The 18,997-nt window shown below is 43.3% G+C and overlaps 1 protein-coding gene across 1 annotated transcript in view; it reads right to left on the bottom strand.

The window, feature by feature from the left end:
• Positions 1-14,613, bottom strand: part of RGS8 (regulator of G protein signaling 8) — an 81,662-nt gene extending 67,049 nt beyond the window's left edge. Inside the window, exon 1 of the mRNA XM_081867384.1 lies at positions 14,494-14,613. Coding sequence (XP_081723510.1) covers positions 14,494-14,598 — 105 coding nt within the window. The 5' untranslated portion in view covers positions 14,599-14,613. The remainder of the gene's footprint in view (positions 1-14,493) is intronic.
• Between the last annotated feature and the right edge of the window lie 4,384 nt (positions 14,614-18,997).

The raw sequence follows: 18,997 nt of genomic DNA on the forward strand, positions 1-18,997 counted from the left end.
GTTATTGTATTTTAGTGTTTTGTTGGAAGCCACTCAGAGTGGCTGGGGAAACCCAGCCAGATGGGCGGGGTATAAATAAATTATTATTATTATTATTATTATTATTACTATTATTACTATTACTATTATTACTATTATTATTAAAATTGAGAGTGCATTTCAGACTCTTCAACCAACAGCCACAGCTCCCAAGATTCTTTGGGGCAGGCCATGACTCTTTAAAGTGGTATGATGCTACTTTCAAGGTATTGTGCAGATGGGGCCACAGTCTCAAAATGCAAGGAGGTAGCCTCAGGCTCCCCAACCCTCTGTCTCTTCCCAGGCTGGTTAAAACACTGAGCCATCCATATCCTGCCACAATTGTCCTTTAGCCCGTAGGATGACCAAGATGGAAGGCAGCCTCAGGCCCATTGTTATGAGTTTGTGGTTGCCAGACCCATCTATCCTTGGACCCAAGAAGTGTTAGAATTTAATCAAGGCTTGGTCTCACTGCACAAAGCTCTGTTTCCCAAAATACAGGATGCCATGTATGTTTACGTTTGTTTGGAACCCTTAGATGGTGGTGGGAGTATCAGAGAGGGATTGGGGAAAGGGTTAAGCAACTGCATTCCCACAATCACCTCCACCCTGCTACTTCTGCTCCCCTGTTCACCCTCCAGAAGCAGCTGTTCCCCATTCAGTGTTAGAGAGGGAGATCTGATGTTGGATCCTCTCTCCTCCCTGCTGCCAGATCCTCCAGTCTCCTGACACGGCTGATGTCCTAGCTCCAAAGCTGGCTGGATCAAAGTGAGGGGCATTTGGGGGGGGGGGTGCTGTGGGAGGATCAGGAGGTGGCTTCTATCTGAAGGAAACAAAAGCTGCCCTGGGATGGCCTCAAACCAGGAAGAAATGTAGACATGCTCAAGAGCATGTCAAAATCTCTCCCTCCCATTGTTTCCAGCCCCTAAATGGGTGGAGAAATGTTGTGTGATCCTGACACTTTCACTTCCACCCCGGCGTCTCAAGCTGAGTAGAACACAGGATACGGCTTTTCAACTACCTTCAGATTTCCCACCCACCTAGCTTAAGATGGCTGCCTTACTATGTACTTTACATTGTTGTTGTTTGCAAGATGCTTTAGAACTGAATGCCCTGTATAAATTCCTAATATTGTTTTATTATTGTTGCTCTCATTCAAGACAGACAATAGTCACTGAGCACGGTATGTTGTCTCTTAACTCTTCATGTTTGCCCAGGCTTTAGTTTCAAATTACAGCTAACTACCCATTGAACCTTTTCTTTCTTTTCTTTCTTTCTTTCTTTCTTTCTTTCTTTCTTTCTTTCTTTCTTTCTTTCCTTTCAAATCTGTAAGATCCGCCTTCTTGCCCAGCTCCTGTCCTTAATTAATTTATTAGTAGTCAAATATATTGAAAAAAGATTCCACCTAAACATTAGGAAGAACTTCCTGACAGTAAGAGCTGTTCGACAGTGGAATTTGCTGCCAAGGAGTGTGGTGGAGGCTCCTTCTTTGGAGGTCTTTAAGCAGAGGCTTGACAACCATATGTCAGGAGTGCTCTGATGGTGTTTCCTGCTTGGCAGGGGGTTGGACTCGATGGCCCTTGTGGTCTCTTCCAACTCTATGATTCTATGATTCTATGATATAAATGCATCTTGTAGGCAGGACTAGTTACATAATTGTTGCAGCACCAAAAAAAAGGTTTTAGGCTTTTTAATAGGTCAAAGTTCATATTGCTATAGCTATAGATTTCTTACGGGCAGAGACAAGTCATCTTGTTATGGGCTGGATCTCTGCATTGGAGCCTTTCTGGTTTTGTGAGGATGGCAAAGCGCTTCTGATGTTTTCCCCCTTTGTCGTTCAGAGCTGGGGCAAACGCTATTGCAGTTTCTTCATTCCCAGAAATAGCTGGATATAGTCCATTCACACAAGTGTGGCGCATGGCAAAGTGGGCTTTTAGCCTGTGAAAGCTCATACCAAGATGGCTCATACCAACTGAAGTTGGCTCATACCAACTGAAGACTTACATTCGACTCCTTGTTAATGCATGAGAGGTGAACTCCCAAAAAATCATGCTGCCTACTTTCACTATTAGAAAAATCACTAGATGCTGCCAGGCCAAGGACTTCTTAACACCTAACAGTGTTGTTGTTGTTTCTTTCTTTGTTTCCACTTTTATCTTGCCCTTCCTTCACAATATCCCTGTGAGGTAGGTTGGGTTGAGAGATGGTGTCTGATCCAGGGTTCCGTAATGAACTTCATAGTTTGAGTAGAAATTCAAATCTCAGTCTTCCTGTTCCAAGTGTTACTCTAAATCAGAGCTTTCCAAACTGTGTGTCGCAAAACGTTAGTGTGTCAGCTGCCATGTGTAGGTGTGTCGAGTGAACGCTCCCTGCGCTCCTCCCAGGGCTGGGAAGGGGTTGGTTTAAACTCCAGTTTCCTAGTAAAACTGAATTACTGTGTCATGAAATGATGCATGTCTAAAAAGTGTGTCACCAACATAAAAAGTTTGGAAAACTCTGCCCTAAATGCTTGTCTTGGAAGGCTTGGGGACCCAGCAGTTAGGAAGCTGGGTGTTTTACCGCTGAGCTATGGCCCTTTCCCATTTCAAGCTAAAATACTCTCAGGAGGGGACTTGGCTGAACAAAAGATGTGTGTGTTTACAAATGGATGGCCAAGTTCCTTTCTAACATGGGATCTCTCATGAGGATGCTAAGCTGCCAAGAAACAAAGTGGAAGATGACTTTGACTCAGCATTTCTGCTGGGATTTACTCCAGCTTCCGTGCAAACTCCCATATCCCTTTCCTTCTTCCCTTTAACATCCTCCTGGAGGTTAAATCTTTGCGAAGTTTTCGGAAAAGACTGCTGGCACAGAGCTCCTTGCTACTAACAGCTCATGTCCCTGAACAAGTCAAAGTTTCCACTTCCTTCGTAAATATGCATCCGCCATCGTCCCAGGGGAGCAAACCATTCTCACAAACATGCTTGCTTACGCTAAAGATAGCTAGGCAAAGGCTTCCATGGCTGTCCCCCCCCCCCAATTCCGATAAAAGCAAAAGGGATTATTTTCCCTTGGGAGGTTTGTCCCCCTTTCCTTCCTGCTGCATTCCTGATGAAGGGAAATTCAGCCCAACTGTTCAGACAAGGGAGCTGTGGACTCAAAAAGGTTGAAAGCCTCTGCCAGACGGGGATCAAAGTTGTGACCCTGGTGTTATCAGCACCATGCTCGAAGCAACTGAGCTGTTTAGCCACGTTCTTGCATTTGATTTTTCTTTTTGCATTTTAAGAGAATATTTTGTTTTCCTGTAATCATGCTGCTTCAAATGTGGATCATGATTGTATTTGTATCTGATTCTCATCTGTAGTGTCTGATATATTGTAGTGTTTTATTTAAGACAGGTTGCAAACTGCTTAGAGATTCCTTTGGAAATGTGAGGCATTATAGAATGATATATATAACACAAATACATCTGGAGGGCCGCAGGTTCCTCAACTCTGGCCTTATCCTTCCCCTGCTTAGAACTTTCCTCCTAGAATTCCTGCCTTGGGGCTACATTCTGTCAGGCTCCTGTCCCAAAGTCAGCAACTTTTAGTTGGAAGAGATACAGTGGTACCACGGGTTACAGACGCTTCAGGTTACAGACGCTTCAGGTTACAGACTCCGCTAACCCAGAAATAGTACCTCAGGTTAAGAACTTTCTTTCAGGATGAGAACAGAAATTGTGCAGTGGCAGCAGGAGGCCCCATTAGCTAAAGTGGTACCTCAGGTTAAGAACAGTTTCAGGTTAAGAACGGACCTCCAGAACAAATTAAGTTCTGAACCCAAGGTACCACTGTAACAGCATTCAGACTAATAGCAGTCCAGGCTTAGCAGCAAACACAAAGCCCAGAAGTCAAGATTCCAAGAAGTTCTTAACCAAACAAAACCTGAAAAATGTCCCAACAGTTGACCCGCCCCTCCTGCCAGTCTTTATAGACACAGTGGAGTGGGCTTATTGACAGGCCTCTCTCATCCTGGGAGACAGCTGCACATGCGCACACGCCCCTCTCCCTCCAGCTCTGATGCCACTTCTGTGGGAATGGCCAGGGAGGCAGGAGAGAAGATATTGTTTGATGATATTCTTCCTCACTTGTCTTAGCAAGTTCTACATCTTAGCAGAGTTTAAACATTCCCCTTTTGAAGGCAAGGCGGTTTGCTTGTTGCAAGCTCCTCTGAGCCTCCCTATAGGAGATTCCTGGTAAGATCCCTTCTGGTCCCTCTTAAAAGAATAGGCACAACCATCTTATGAAAGTCAACATAAAAGTAATTTGCTCACAATCATTCAGTTCACAATTGGATCCCTGAAGGCAGACTTAGGTTACAAACCTATATACACATGTGGAACTATCCCATAAGGGAGTTAGTTCCTAAGTGACTGCGAACAGGAAGTCACTTCGGCTAACACAAGGAAAAGCAAAATGGAGGAGAGAGAGCAAAAGAAGAATGTGTGCTCCCCTAGCCAGATTAGGCCACACCTAGTCACATGCAGAGAAGAAGTTTGTCCCAGCTCAGGAGGAAACAGGAAGTTTTCTCCTGGCTGGTACAGAGCATCTCCTAGCATGTCCCTTCTGGGAATGTTGTACTTGACTGCTATGTGTTTCACATCCCACAACCTCCTCCTGTTCAGCCCCTCCCTCTGGCTGGTCAAAGTCTCCCTACTTCCTGGTGGGGCCTTAGGTACCCATCTCCAAACCTGTCTCTGCTCCTTCTCCTTCTTCCTCTGGCATCTGGGCTGCTGAGTCGTGCCAAATCTTGAGAGAGTCCAGGGGTCCTTGACACTTCCCCTCCTGCCAGTGTTGCGGGCAAGGTCAGATTATAATGGGGCAACTGTAGCAATTGCACCAGAGTCCATTCCAGTAGGGAGCCTGGATTCTGAGCTATTATTATTTACTTTTAAAAAACTATGTATCTAGCCCTCTGAAAAGGAATGTTACGAAGCAAAATGTGCAGGCATTTTTCTGAGCAATTTCTGTGAGAAATTCTGCTCCCACCTGCCCACCACTGCTTTTTTCCCTTTAGATTGTTTCCTTCTAATGCCACTTTGCAGATGAGAAGCAGTGCCTGGAGTTTGAAAATACAGCTTGGCTATATAAACATCCAGCTCAAATTTTAAGAGTGAAAATGATTTCTGGCCTTTGAGCCTGCAGAGAGAGATTTGAAAGCTTGTAGTCAATGTGAAATCCTGCAAGCCTGAGTCATGGTGGTTTCCAAGCAGGATTTGCAATGGTTGAGACTCCTCCCTAGGTCATGTAGAAGAGCTATACAAATCTTTAGACTTGCATGATTTAGGCAGACTGCAGAATCCAGCAACTCTTGGTGCAGAATATTGGCTCAGAAAGTTAGCACAACTTGTACCTAGCTCTGTCGTGAGGGTCCAGATTTAGCATAAAAGAGAGCCCAAACACCAGGAAATATTGAGACACTCAAAGTATCTGTCCTGATAGCTGATGCAGCTTTCTGCTGGTGAAGCGGGAGAGGTTTGTGCCAACATTTTACAATTCCAAACAACATTTAACTCCATTAGCAGCGCTGACATCCCATAATTACTCACAGTTTAGGAGAGGTCTGCCATGTTCTCAATGCTACTTGTTAAAAATATAACTGTCAGTTACTTTGCAATGTGTTGTAAACAAGAAGCCATCCCTACTTTGATAGCAAACCATAACTTGTCAAAGTGACAGCAGCAGACTGACAGGAACATGGTGTTTAGGGGGAAAGGGAGAGATAGAATGTTTTCCAAATGAACATCTTCACGGTGGGTTAAAATATCTCTCTGCATTTGTTATTTTAGAAACCAGGGTAGCAGGTACCCAGGGGGGTGCAGAGAATCAACATTATTCTATGGATAAATTAAGCACAAGATGTACCATGGGGAGGGAAGTGACAAGCTGCTAACTAAAGACCTGGGTATGTTCAAAGTCCACAGCCTGCCAGGTGTTTCTGCCATGCAGTTGTTACTCTGTTCAGCGGGTCTAACACAGGGTCTTCCTCCAGACAGGCTTTGGGCTTGGCTGATCAGGACTTGAAGGGGATTGATTTTGAACAAATGTCATCCAGGAACAAAAGATGGAGCTGAGCTGAGGAGGCTCTGTAGAGACCAGGACAGTCCTTGGGGAAGAGGATGCTGCTGTGAGAATGGCCAGTAGTGATTCGGGTTAATACTTTGAAATGAAGAGCTGGCAGGAATTTGAAGGGACTCCCCTGCATTAGGGGCCACGCACTCTCAGGTACACCCCAGGTACACCCAAGGCCCCATTTGCACCATATGTTTAAAGCAGTGTTTCCCAGACTTGGGTCTCCAGCTGTTTTTGGACGACAAAAACATCATCCCTAGCTAGCAAGGTCAGGGATTATGGGAACTGTTGTCCAAAAACAGCTAGACACCCAAATTTGGGAAATGCTGGTTTAAAGCAACATCATGGCACTTTAAACCGTCATGGTTTAAAGCCCAGAGATTCTTGGGAAATGTAGACTGTTCAGACTGCCAAGAGCTGCCAGGAGACTCCAATTCCCCTTGCAGAGCTACAAGTTTCATAGTGGTTTAGCAATCAATCCCTCTTCCCAGGGAACTCTGGGAACTACAGCTCTGGGAGGACTAGGGGTCTCCTAACAACTCTCAGTGCACAAGTGATATTACCACCCTTTTGTTTCAAAAGTTGTGCTCCATGTCCCTGCCTACAGCATCTGGTGCCAGTGAAGGCGCATGCCACAACCAACTGCACATCTTCAAGTCTCTGTGTGTGGCTTGCAACTGAACAAGGGAATCCCTACACTTGCTGGATCGGGATGTAAATGTAAATGATTTCTAAGAGTGGTGTACAGCAGGCCAGGCCAGCGTTTCTTACCAAGTGGGCTGCAAGAGCACTTCAACATGGAACCCACAGGCCACACACTGAACTGAATTTCCATATTGGTAAAAAAAGTGTTTGCAATATAGCTAATATACAGTTAATACACAGTAATATAATAATATAATATAATATAATATAATATAATATAATATAATATAATATAATATAATATAGTTATTTAATATACAGTTAATAGATTTAATTGAATATATATAATTAAAGGCACAATTAATAGATTTATTATACTGAATTCTTAAACAAATTTAATTCACAAACAGCTGTATGAGCTTTTGTTACCAATACATGACACAATTTTTTAAAAGGTTTTAAGATTTTTTTTTTATTGAATGTTACAGAGGGACACCAAAAAGGCCTTGTGAGCCCCATGCAGCCCTTGGTGTAGAATACTGGATGAGGACCTGGGAGGCCAGAGTTTGAATCAGTCATGCAGCTCAGTGGGTGACCTTGTGCCAATCACTGTCTCTTAGTCAACCTACCTCACAGGGTTGTTGTGAAAATAAAATGAAGAGGTGGGTAACTGTGAATGCTAACTTAAATTCTTAGGAAGAAAAGTCAGATGTAAATACAAAAACAAATAAAGAAATGAGCTGGTCCAGGGTGGGCTGGTGCTATTATATGCTTTTATTTATTTGCTTATTTGTTATAATCTGCTTTTCATGTTGCCTGGGTCTCAAAGCAACTTACTAAGAATAAAACCATACAATATACAGAATTTAAAGCCTTAAATTAAAAGAGTGTATAGGTTTTGTTTGCTATTGTAGATGATCCCAGATCCAGGGAATGCTTCAGTAATCAGACATCTCTCTCTAACGGGGTACTTTCTTCTAAAAATTGAATTGCTTTGATTTTCAGAGAAGAGACTAGTCCAAGAAACAGACATGACACTTCTCTGCAAATATAGAAACCCTAATGACTTTCTAAGTAATGAGCTCAGGGAACATGACTAGTGTCACAACACTCCAAAGGGAGGAAATACTGATGTCATTTACATCTGTAAGTGACAACTCAAAAGTCTCAGCAGCATTGGTGCAGCTTTCACAACGAAGTGTCACCTTGAGACTTTTCTCAAGTGACAGCTGTTTTAAAAGCCTCTTGAGCTTCAGCTCTGAGACATCTGACCCAGTTAGCAACGTGAAGGGACTGGAAAGGGATTTATTTTTTTGCTGTAAATCTAATGGCTCCTTAAATGCACATATCATTATAGAGTATACTGGTGGTACCTTTTCCCAAAGAGAATGAGTAGAATATATACCATTGCAATCAGTTTTATTGTATATAGCGAAAGGCCTTGACAATGGATGACAGAGAATAAAAGGAAACTTCCATCTAAAATCATACAACATAACTGATCAGAAAGGTTGGCAGTTTGACTCTGCGCAACAGCGTGAGCCCCCATTGCTTTGCCCCAGCTTCTGCCAACCTAGCAGTTCGAAAGCATACTAGCATGAGTAGATAAATTGGTACATACTTCTGTGGTGGGAAGGTAAACGGCGTTTTCATGTGCTCTGGCTTCCGTCACAGTGTTCCATTGTGCCAGAAGCAGTTTAGTCATGCTGGCCGTATGACCTGAAAAGCTGTCTGCAGACATTGAAGATGAGCACCGCACCCCATAGTCAAATTCAACTGGACTTAACCGTCCAGAGGTCCTTTACCTTTACCATTTGGATAACAAAGAATATTGAAGATGTGGTCCTGAATAGAGCAAAATAGTTTTGTATAAGGGGGATTGCTAAAAAGAATCAAATAGTTCCGGTTCAAAGTAATCAGTAAATTTGCTGGCTGTGTGCTACTAGATCTAGTTACTCTTGTCAGATACAGCAAATATTACATTAAAAAGCCTGGCTATCATTGACTGTATGTATGGGCTGAACTCCTCAATGCCTTCTTTGCCTCGGTCTTCTCCGATAAAGAAAACAATGCCCGACCTGAAGAATTTGGAGCAAATGATTCAGCAGAGGAAACACAGCCCAGAATAACTAAGGAGATAGTACAAGAATACTTGGCTAGTTTAGATGTATTCAAGTCTCCAGGGCCAGATGAACTGCATCCAAGAGTATTAAAAGAACTGGCAGATGTGATCTCAGAACCACTGGCAGTCATCTTTGAGAATTCCTGGAGAACAGGCGAAGTCCCGGCAGACTGGAGGAGGGCAAATGTTGTCCCTATTTTCAAAAAGGGGAAAAGAGAGGACCCAAATAATTACCGCCCAGTCAGTCTGACATCAATACCAGGGAAGATTCTGGAGCAGATCATTAAGCAAACAGTCTGTGAGCACCTAGAAAGGAATGCTGTGATCACCAATAGTCAGCATGGATTTCTGAAAAATAAGTCATGTCAGACTAACCTGATCTCATTTTTTGACAGAATTACAAGCCTGGTAGATGAAGGGAACGCAGTGGATGTAGCCTACCTTGATTTCAGCAAGGCATTTGACAAGGTGCCCCATGATATTCTTGTAAAGAAGCTGATAAAATGCAGACTTGACTATGCTACCACTCAGTGGATTTGTAACTGGCTGACTGACCGAACCCAAAGGGTGCTCATCAATGGTTCCTCTTCATCCTGGAGAAGAGTGACTAGTGGGGTGCCACAGGGTTCTGTCTTCGGCCCGGTCTTATTCAACATCTTTATCAACGACTTGGATGATGGACTCAAGGGCATCCTGATCAAATTTGCAGATGACACCAAACTGGGAGGGGTGGCTAACACCCCAGAGGACAGGATCACACTTCAAAACGACCTTGACAGATTAGAGAACTGGGCCAAAACAAACAAGATGAATTTTAATAGGGAGAAATGTAAAGTATTGCACTTGGGCAAAAAAAATGAGAGGCACAAATACAAGATGGGTGACACCTGGCTTGAGAGCAGTACATGTGAAAAGGATCTAGGAGTCTTGGTTGACCACAAACTTGACATGAGCCAACAGTGTGACGCGGCAGCTAAAAAAGCCAATGCAATTCTGGGCTGCATCAATAGGAGTATTGCATCTAGATCAAGGGAAGTAATAGTGCCACTGTATTCTGCTCTGGTCAGACCTCACCTGGAGTACTGTGTCCAGTTCTGGGCACCACAGTTCAAGAAGGACACGGACAAACTGGAACATGTCCAGAGGAGGGCAACCAAAATGGTCAAAGGCCTGGAAACGATGCCTTATGAGGAACGGCTAAGGGAGCTGGGCATGTTTAGCCTGGAGAAGAGGAGGTTAAGGGGTGATATGATAGCCATGTTCAAATATATAAAAGGATGTCACATAGAGGAGGGAGAAAGGTTGTTTTCTGCTGCTCCAGAGAAGCGGACACGGAGCAATGGTTCCAAACTACAAGAAAGAAGATTCCACCTAAACATTAGGAAGAACTTCCTGACAGTAAGAGCTGTTCGACAGTGGAATTTGCTGCCAAGGAGTGTGGTGGAGTCTCCTTCTTGGGAGGTCTTTAAGCAGAGGCTTGACAACCATATGTCAGGAGTGCTCTGATGGTGTTTCCTGCTTGGCAGGGGGTTGGACTCGATGGCCCTTGTGGTCTCTTCCAACTCTATGATTCTATGATTCTATGATTCTATGCTGCTTTCTGCTTATATTAGTAGATACAGTCGAGCACAAGACCTCTAATCTCGGTCATGGATTTGAGCCCCATGTTGAGCAAAAGATTCCTGCATTGCAGAGGGTTGGACTAGATTATCATGGTCCTTTCCAACTCTACAATCCTATGATTCTATAATACTTAAATTCTCCTGCAAATTGCTCCACAGTTCTGGATTTCTTATGCAACACCAACTGGAAAGTTCTTTTGAATTAGGCAGAAGCTGGTACTACCCTCAGTCAGCCAGGGAATACTGATGTCATAAAATCTGTAGATGGAATGCAGAGCAAGCAAACAAAATATGATTTATTCCATGGAGAAATGTTGGCTCCTGAAGGGGTAATAAGATTAACTAATGTAGCATAATTAAACAGAAGCAAATGCAGTTGTGACGTATGACTGGCCTAGTTTTCTGATAAATCCTTGGAGACAAAAATTAAAGGATGGATTCACAAAGCTGTCATCGCCCTGGTTGAGGAATTACTTTGCAGGACCCTCATGGAACTTGTGAAAGAGGCCTTAGATGCATTTTTCTGCCCAGGGCAAGACAGCAGAAGGATTTGCCACAAATGTGACTGGCCCCAGGTGGCTGGGAATAAGGCTATTCCAATAACTTCCTGCCTCATGATCAGGTGGAACATCAGAGGAGACTGCTGGGCCCAGAAGGCTTGGTTGGCCCCTCGTTCATTGCACCACAGTAAAACTGTCAGGGCTCACCCACATACCCCACCAAAGTCAACTCCATCTCTTTCCCCTAGTGAAAACCTGCTCACCCTTATATGCTACAACCAGCTCAGTCTGTACAATCCAGGCAAAACATGAGCCACAAGGAGGCATCAGGTGTTTTGAAGAAAAGGGGCTTGCAGAATATGCACATCCCCATGACTCAGACAAAACTAAGCCAAGCTCCAAGGAAGGCAAAAGCTTTTCAGGGCTACCAGCACATAGCTGTCAAGTGTCCCTTATTTGAAGGGACAGTCCCTTATTCCAGCGCCATGTCCCGCTGCTGTCCCTTATTGATAGATGTCCCTTAAATGTCCCTTAAATGATGTCCCTTAAATTTTAAAGGAAGCAGCTCATCTCCCTCCCTCCCTCCCTCCCGGCCAGGGAGGAGGGAGGCTCCAACTGTGTTGCTTGGCTGTGTTGCTCACCCAATAAGAAGTCTAAGAATGACTGGGGGGTGGAGCTTGAATGCCTTGTGTGTGGCTAGTTAATGCAAGCTGAGGGGTTTTTTGAATGCTGGACGACATTTTGTTGCACGTGCTGTTGCAAACTTTGCAGTGCAAAGCCAGGCCAGGGAGCCATCTTAAGTTGAGGCTGCATAGGCCTTGTGGTGCATATGATTCAGATTCTATTCAGTTGAACCTCTGGTTACAAAGTTGGTTGGACAGTGTTCTTGAAGCTACCAGCATGAGTTTGACCAGACTGCAGGAGGACAGAAAGACTGGAGTGCCTGGAACAGGTGAGGCTGCAGGTCCCTTATTTTGGCTGCTGGTCCCTTATTTTCAAGGCTGCTGGTCCCTTATTTTCAAATCTGTAAGTTGACAGCTATGTACCAGCACCTTAATGTTTCAAAAGTAAAGATTACTTGGAAATTTGCCTTCACAAATCATTTTTGGTCCTGAAACCGTGTTTATTCTGAACCTCTTCTTTTCCAGTAGGCCATAGTCCACAATACTCCTGGGCTCACAGATGTAGGGACTGAAGGAACGCTGTAGTTGGCAGGGCAGAGACATCATAAATCAATGTGAAACTGAAGATCTCACTGCCCTTTCTACGTTTGAATGCATGGCTGATCATCTTGTTTAGATACTGATTTGGACATGGGGACTGCTTATAGTAGTGTATATGTTTAAATTAGGATTGATTGAATATTCTTACTGTTCATACCAGCTGGTGATGTTTGTAATCTCTTCTCTCTTCGTTATATTTGTAAAAAATAAAATAAAAGCAGTGAAAACAACAACAGCAAGTAGCCTGGCATGTTTACAATTAGTTCACCCCAGTGTCTTGGCATCATTGACCAGAATGCTAGATGTAGGAACAATGGGGGGGGGGGGGCTTTTGAAAACAACCAATAGGTCCTGGGTCCTTACAAGGGCCTTTGAAATTACAGCCCTGAGGATATTTTCATATGCCCCCATAGGTCATCTCACTAAAGAGATGTACCCAAACTCTTTCCCATAATAGGAAACAACACACACACACACACACACACACACACAGAGAGAGAGAGAGAGAGAGAGAGAGAGAGAGTTCCAAATGAGTCATTTAATCCTGAGAAGCCCTTGAAACTAAATCTTCTCTATCAATTCAGAACCAGAATTCCAAGAAGAAAATAAAATTACAGCTTGTCACTTCTCATTCCATCAGGGAGCACTGATAGATAAAAGAGGAGAGCAGGCAGGCAAAAAGAAAATAGTGATTAAAGGTGCGGGGGCTTTAAATTATCCATTGTTACTTGGTTGGAAGTCACTGAAATGCATGTAGCGTACCAATTTTTTTTTACTCAGGACAGAAATGTTGAATTTTTTTCTAAAAATATGGCTTCAAGACAGGCATAGCCATTGTTTTATGATTTCTGCTAACAAGTGCACTATGTCACACTTTGTTATAACCCTTTCTCTCCATGAATGCCAACAATATCCTCTCTGTGTAGATAAGGGGAGGGCAACATTTTAATACTTTAACATGTCCCCACCTTTCACAAAGACAAGCAAAGTAATATTTTCCTTCACAGATCTGAATGCGTTTTGAAACAGTGTGAACAACTCATCCCACTTTAACCTCTGGACAACAGCTTTTGCAGCATTTTGAACCATTTCAAAAACCTGCAAAAGTTGTCTGATTGGGAATCTCAACTGAAGCACCCATGACAGATGGCCCTCCAACCTCTGCTTAAAGAAGGGGAGTCCACAACCTCCTGAGGGAGATGGTTCCACTGTAAAAACACTCTGTCAGAAAGGTTTTCCTGAATCTCCTTTCTGGTAACTTGAAGGCATTGGTTTGAGTCCTATCCTCCAGAGCAGGGGAAAAAACATCTTGAGGAAATAACAGGATACCAAAAACTCATCCTGAGCTGGTTCTAGGCAGCCCTGCCTTCCAAAACAGGAAAATAAACCACAGATAACACAGTGTGAGATTTCCCTCACAAAGCTGCAAAACTATCAAGCCACTCAGAAACTGCACACCTCCCCTCAGCAAAAAAAAAAAAAAGGCACAACTTCAGAACAGCCCAGCTCCAATTCAGAGAGAGCCCTATAAAGAAAAGGTATTCATAGATCCAAACAGCAAACATGCATACCATTAAACAGAGGAAATAGCTAAGCAAGAAAACACAAGCTTCCCCCCAACTCACAGTTTATCCAGCCTGTAGCCCAGCTCCTGTGAGATTTTGGCAAAACTTTGGTCCTCCCTTTGAACTGGGGGAAAGAAACCAATTAGATAGATTACATTAAATACTCCTCTTTGCCAGGCCAGTGACCCACCTTTGCCTGATTTGACAAGTTAGAAACACTTTGTATTTCACATTTTACAGGTTAAACTCCAAATCAAAACTATTGTAGTTGATTTATACCCCCCAAAAGTTTGCAATGTGGGATGCTCACCCAAAGAAAACATGGCTCAGCAAATGACCTGTTATAAAACCATTAAAGACAGCTTCCAACCTCATCAAGGCCTCATCAATCACCTTATTCTTTAAGATAGGACTACAGCTAATTTTACTGCCCTTCAGCACAAAGATGTGCATTTAAACAACAAACTAGCATTTACAGCATTGAAATTCTTACAACTGGGGCAAACATAATATACCACATTCCATGCACACTGAAGACAGAAAAATGTCCAGCATGAAACCAGAACTGCTGCTGGTCTTAAGGAACCAGTTGCTGTTAAGAAACCACCAGCAACCACAAAAAACAGCTGTCCCACTATCATCCTAGGACTGATATCAGCGCTTCCCCCAGGAAAACCCCTAAACGCAGATCACTGGTTAGCGGTACATCTCTCAGCACCAAACATAGCAGTCTCCCTTCTCCTTCTCGCTGTAAAAGTGTCTTCTCACTGGGAATCTCCAGAACAGGAAACAAACAGCAGAAAGCCTCCATAGACGCATCTCTTCACACTGAGGCTTCTCTTCACCGCTGCTCTTGGCATTGCCAAAAAAAATTCTGAGAAGGCCAGAGAATCACACACCAGAGATAAGTCTGTTCTCTGACAGCACACAGTCCACTTCACTGCAGAAGTTGGAGATGGGTACTAAGACCTTCCCCATCTCCAACAGCCACCCAGTTTGCCTCTGCTGGGTGTCCAGGGTCACCATACATCAAAGTGGCCTTCCTCCAGGGGTGGCATAAACCAAACCTGTGCTCAGCCATCCACCAGGCAATCAAGCACATCGCCATAAAAAATATCACAGAGCTCAAAACGTCAAGGCAGGAAAAACGCCAGGACGTCACTTCCTGAATCAAGCAGCTGTGGGAGTTGCTGCCGTTCTAGTAACTGGGTCTGCTGAAACAGAATGGCTTCATGCCAGTAAAACCACTGCCAGCTCCTGGCCCCTCTGGGCTCTCCATACTTCCCAGTGCTGCATCTGCACCAAGCGCTACCAGCCATCTTTGGAATCAAGTCTTTTCCAGCTTCTTGGCGCTGCAAGGCTGTTCCACAACAGCCACCTGGCTCATAAATCACCACAACCAGCATCCACTCCAGCCGCTTCAAAATCTCTGCCCAGGCATGGAGACTCTCCAGGTCCTCCTTGTCCTCCTCCGGCATTTCAGCACAGCTACTCCTTTGCTCATTCACAGCAAACACTCCGGCACCACACAGCCGGACCGCCTCAATGCTCTGCTCAGCCTCAGGAACCTATCAGTGGGGGTTGGGGCATTATGGGCCCATAACCTGTCGTGAAATTCTACTCAGTATTGATCCAGAGCAGATTCCAGTGTATAGTTAGCAGACCAGAGGCAATTTTATTTCATCTGGCAGAGCTTTACTGCTACTGAAGGCAAATGAGCATAATGGTCACAAATTTAATACATTCAGGATTGGCACTGTCCGTAAGAAATCCAATTGCAGCAGACTTAACTTAAACTTACAATAACTTATAATAAGTCTAAACCTTAACACTATATATACTATGTACAGAACATCACACCAGAAGAAAGAGTGAGAGAAAGACAAAGTGAAACCCAGGCCCCTTCTGGCCTTACTTTTATAGTCAGCATGACCTTGACGGAAGAGATAACAGAACCAGTTTAAGCCAGCTGTACTCAGCTTCTCTGAAGGAATAACCCAAACATCATGAGCCTTCTGCTTGTTTCTTTCATACAGAGAAGCTTCCAGAACCCTCTTGAATTAATCAGACTAGGAAAGATCTCTACACATCAGATGAATACTTTCTGCACTAAGAAATGCAAACTGATAATTTGAAGGTGGTTTTCATATCTCATTTCTATCTCCTCTTTTCCAGGCTAAACATACTGCAAACCCTCAACTGTTGCTCATAAGGCTTGGTTTCCAGACCCTTGGGAATCTTGGTCACCCTCCTCTGCACATGTTCCAGCTTGTGAATATTCTTCTTAAATTGTGGCATCCAGAACTGGACACAGGATTCCAAGGCAGAATCGATCGGGACACTACACTTCTGTTGATGCAGCCTAGAATACAATTGGCTTTTTTTGTTGCTGCATCACACTGTTGACTCATGTTAAACTTGTGGTCTACTAAGACCCCTAGATCCTTTTCACATGTGCTGCTGGCAAGCTGGGTGCTGATCTTATATTTGTAAGCTGGTTCTTCCTGCCTAAACGCAAAACCTTACATTTGTCCCTATTGAAATTCATTTTGTTAGTTTGGGCTCAGTTAAGGTCATCTTGAATTCTGCCTCCTGGACCCAAGTTGTTTAGGGCTCTTTGAATGAACACAAGAATCATAAACATGGCCTGATCACTGACAAACATTGCAGCTCCCCCGAGTTTCTAAATCCCAACAATGCAATTAAAGAAAACATATATCCTTGGAAATATTAAGTGGAACTACACACAGGCTTAAAGCCCTCGGTCTCAGTCCTCTGGCAGGCAATTATAGAGTGTCTAATTGATATGCACAGCCTCACAGCATTGTGTAGAAAGACTGCTGTTTCATGGCAGCTTACATTCTGAAAGTGAGGGCGCAGGGAATCAAGGAGTCGTTGTGTCCTAACACAGACATTGTGGCAGCTGCCATACTAGCCACTTCCTGTGCTTCTATCAGATGCCAATGTCACTGAGACCCTCCCATTCCAGTTTGGTTTTCTAGCTCGTCTTCCCATCTTTTCTCAACACATGGTTTGTGGCATATTTTGAAATGCAATTGTAGATGAGCAAAATGCAGAGGAGAATCACCAGAGTGAGTGGTCCATGAGGGAGTTGTTGATGAGCCTCCCTTTCTGCCTCGCTTTGCCTGCATTGCGCTGCCATTACCATACCCAGCCCTACCGTTAGACAGAGGCTGTGTAAACACTGTACCTTCAAAGTACCTTCTTTCCCTCAGGGAATTCTGGACATTGTGGTTTATCTCTCACGGGGTTACAACTCTCAGCCACCCTTAACAAGCTACAGTGCCCAGAATTCTTTGAGGGAAAGAATGTGCTTCAAATCTTCCTTAAAGAGATTGTGCATACACAGCCAGGTGAGGCAGCTGAGGAGTGGTGAGGTGATGGAGGGAAGAGCATGTGCCAGGTGGGCCACTCAGTGCTCCCTCAGCTCACCTGCTGCCTTCAGGTGCTGTGAAGGATGCTTTTCTGTCACCAGTGCTGAAGTAAGGTTTACTTGCCAGTCTGGCTGGCTTTTTTTATATAGAATAGGGAAAGATGCCATCTTGTCCCTCAGGGCTTTTTTTCAGCCAGAGTTCAACTCCGGTACCTCTCAGGTGGGCACCATTGCCATAATAAGAGAACAAGGGAGGTGTTCATTGTGAGTTCTGGCACTTCTTTTTCTAGAAAAATAGCACTGTTGTCCTTCACCTCAGTATAACTTGGGCCAGCCCTGACTATAATCCTGCAGTATGGTCCTCCCCACCCCCATCCAATTTTATTCTGTTTTCTTTTTAAATTCAAATTAAATCTAGTTTTTGAGCTAAAGAATGAATGCACAAATAAAATAGTACAACCCCCCTCCATTAAAGCCTGGTTGCATTAATAGGTTTTGTTTTAAAATGAATGAGAAAAAGACGAGATTGGCTCAGCCTGCAAAAAGGAAAGTGCTCATAGAAATTTAATTAATACTAATAAATAATAATAATAGGTAATTCAAGCACAGAAGCTGTTTTACAGTCACACCAAATGGAGAGGCTTTCACTGCTTAAGGGTTGCAGTCCCAAACCCACTTCCTAGCATCTAATGAGACTTGCTGTACAGTAGTACCTCGGGTTACATACGCTTCAGGTTACAGACTCCGCTAACCCAGAAATATTACCTCGGGTTAAGAACTTTGCTTCAGGATGAGAACAGAAATCGTGCTCCGGTGGTGCGGCAGCAGGAGGCCCCATTAGCTAAAGTGGTGCTTCAGGTTAAGAACGGACCTCCAGAACGAATTAAGTACTTAACTTGAGGTACCACTGTATTGTTTGTAACACTCGATTGGAAGCCGCCCAGAGTGGCTGGGGAAACTCAGCCAGATGGGTGGGGTATAAATAATAATTATTATTATTATTATTATTATTATTATTATTATTATTATTATTATTACTACTACTTCACCTGACCCAAGGGAGTGAGCAGTGTGAATTATGGAGGATTGTCACACCACCATTTCCCTACCAAAAATCACCACCTGAAGCTGCTGTTTCCCAATATTCCAGTCCTAACCATACTTTTAAAACATGCTGTTAAATTAATGTTACCAGACGTCCCTGTTTCCCAGGGACAGTCCGCGGATTGACAAATCAGTCCCCTGACAAAATCCATGGAAGTTGAAAAGTGTCCCCGGATTCACTGAAAAAAATCTGGTAACCTTATTTTAAATGTGGGTTTTCTTTTTTGCTTTTTTAAAATTTTATCTGTAAAACCAGTGCCATCTAGTGTCTGATCCACGTTTGGAAATAATTAGTGACTAATTACAATGTTTTGCATGATAAATTGTAATTGTCACGAATTTGTTATATGGATGAAGATATATGTATATAAGATTCCATATGTTATATGGAATGCAACAAAAAGGCCATTATATTGCACCTTAAAATTTTCTTTTAGCTTTTTATAATATAGTTTTATTGCTTTCCAATACAGTATATAACAATTAAAAAAGAAAGAATACAATAACAAAATCCCAACTTTTAGCTTTTTAAAGAATGTGCACTAAGATGTATATTTTGAATGATTTATTTACTTTTCTTTTTTGTATGTTTGCTCAAGGAAGCTTTGCCCCTTTGGTTGTTCATTAGAAAATTTATTTCCTTCCGTCTGTAGAGATCATGCAGACATAAGCCACTTTGAGCCCTTTGAGGAAAGAAAAGTTGATAGAGTGA

Source organism: Podarcis erhardii (assembly GCF_964252035.2).
Source record: "Podarcis erhardii genome assembly, chromosome: 6".
Classification (NCBI taxonomy): domain Eukaryota; kingdom Metazoa; phylum Chordata; class Lepidosauria; order Squamata; family Lacertidae; genus Podarcis; species Podarcis erhardii.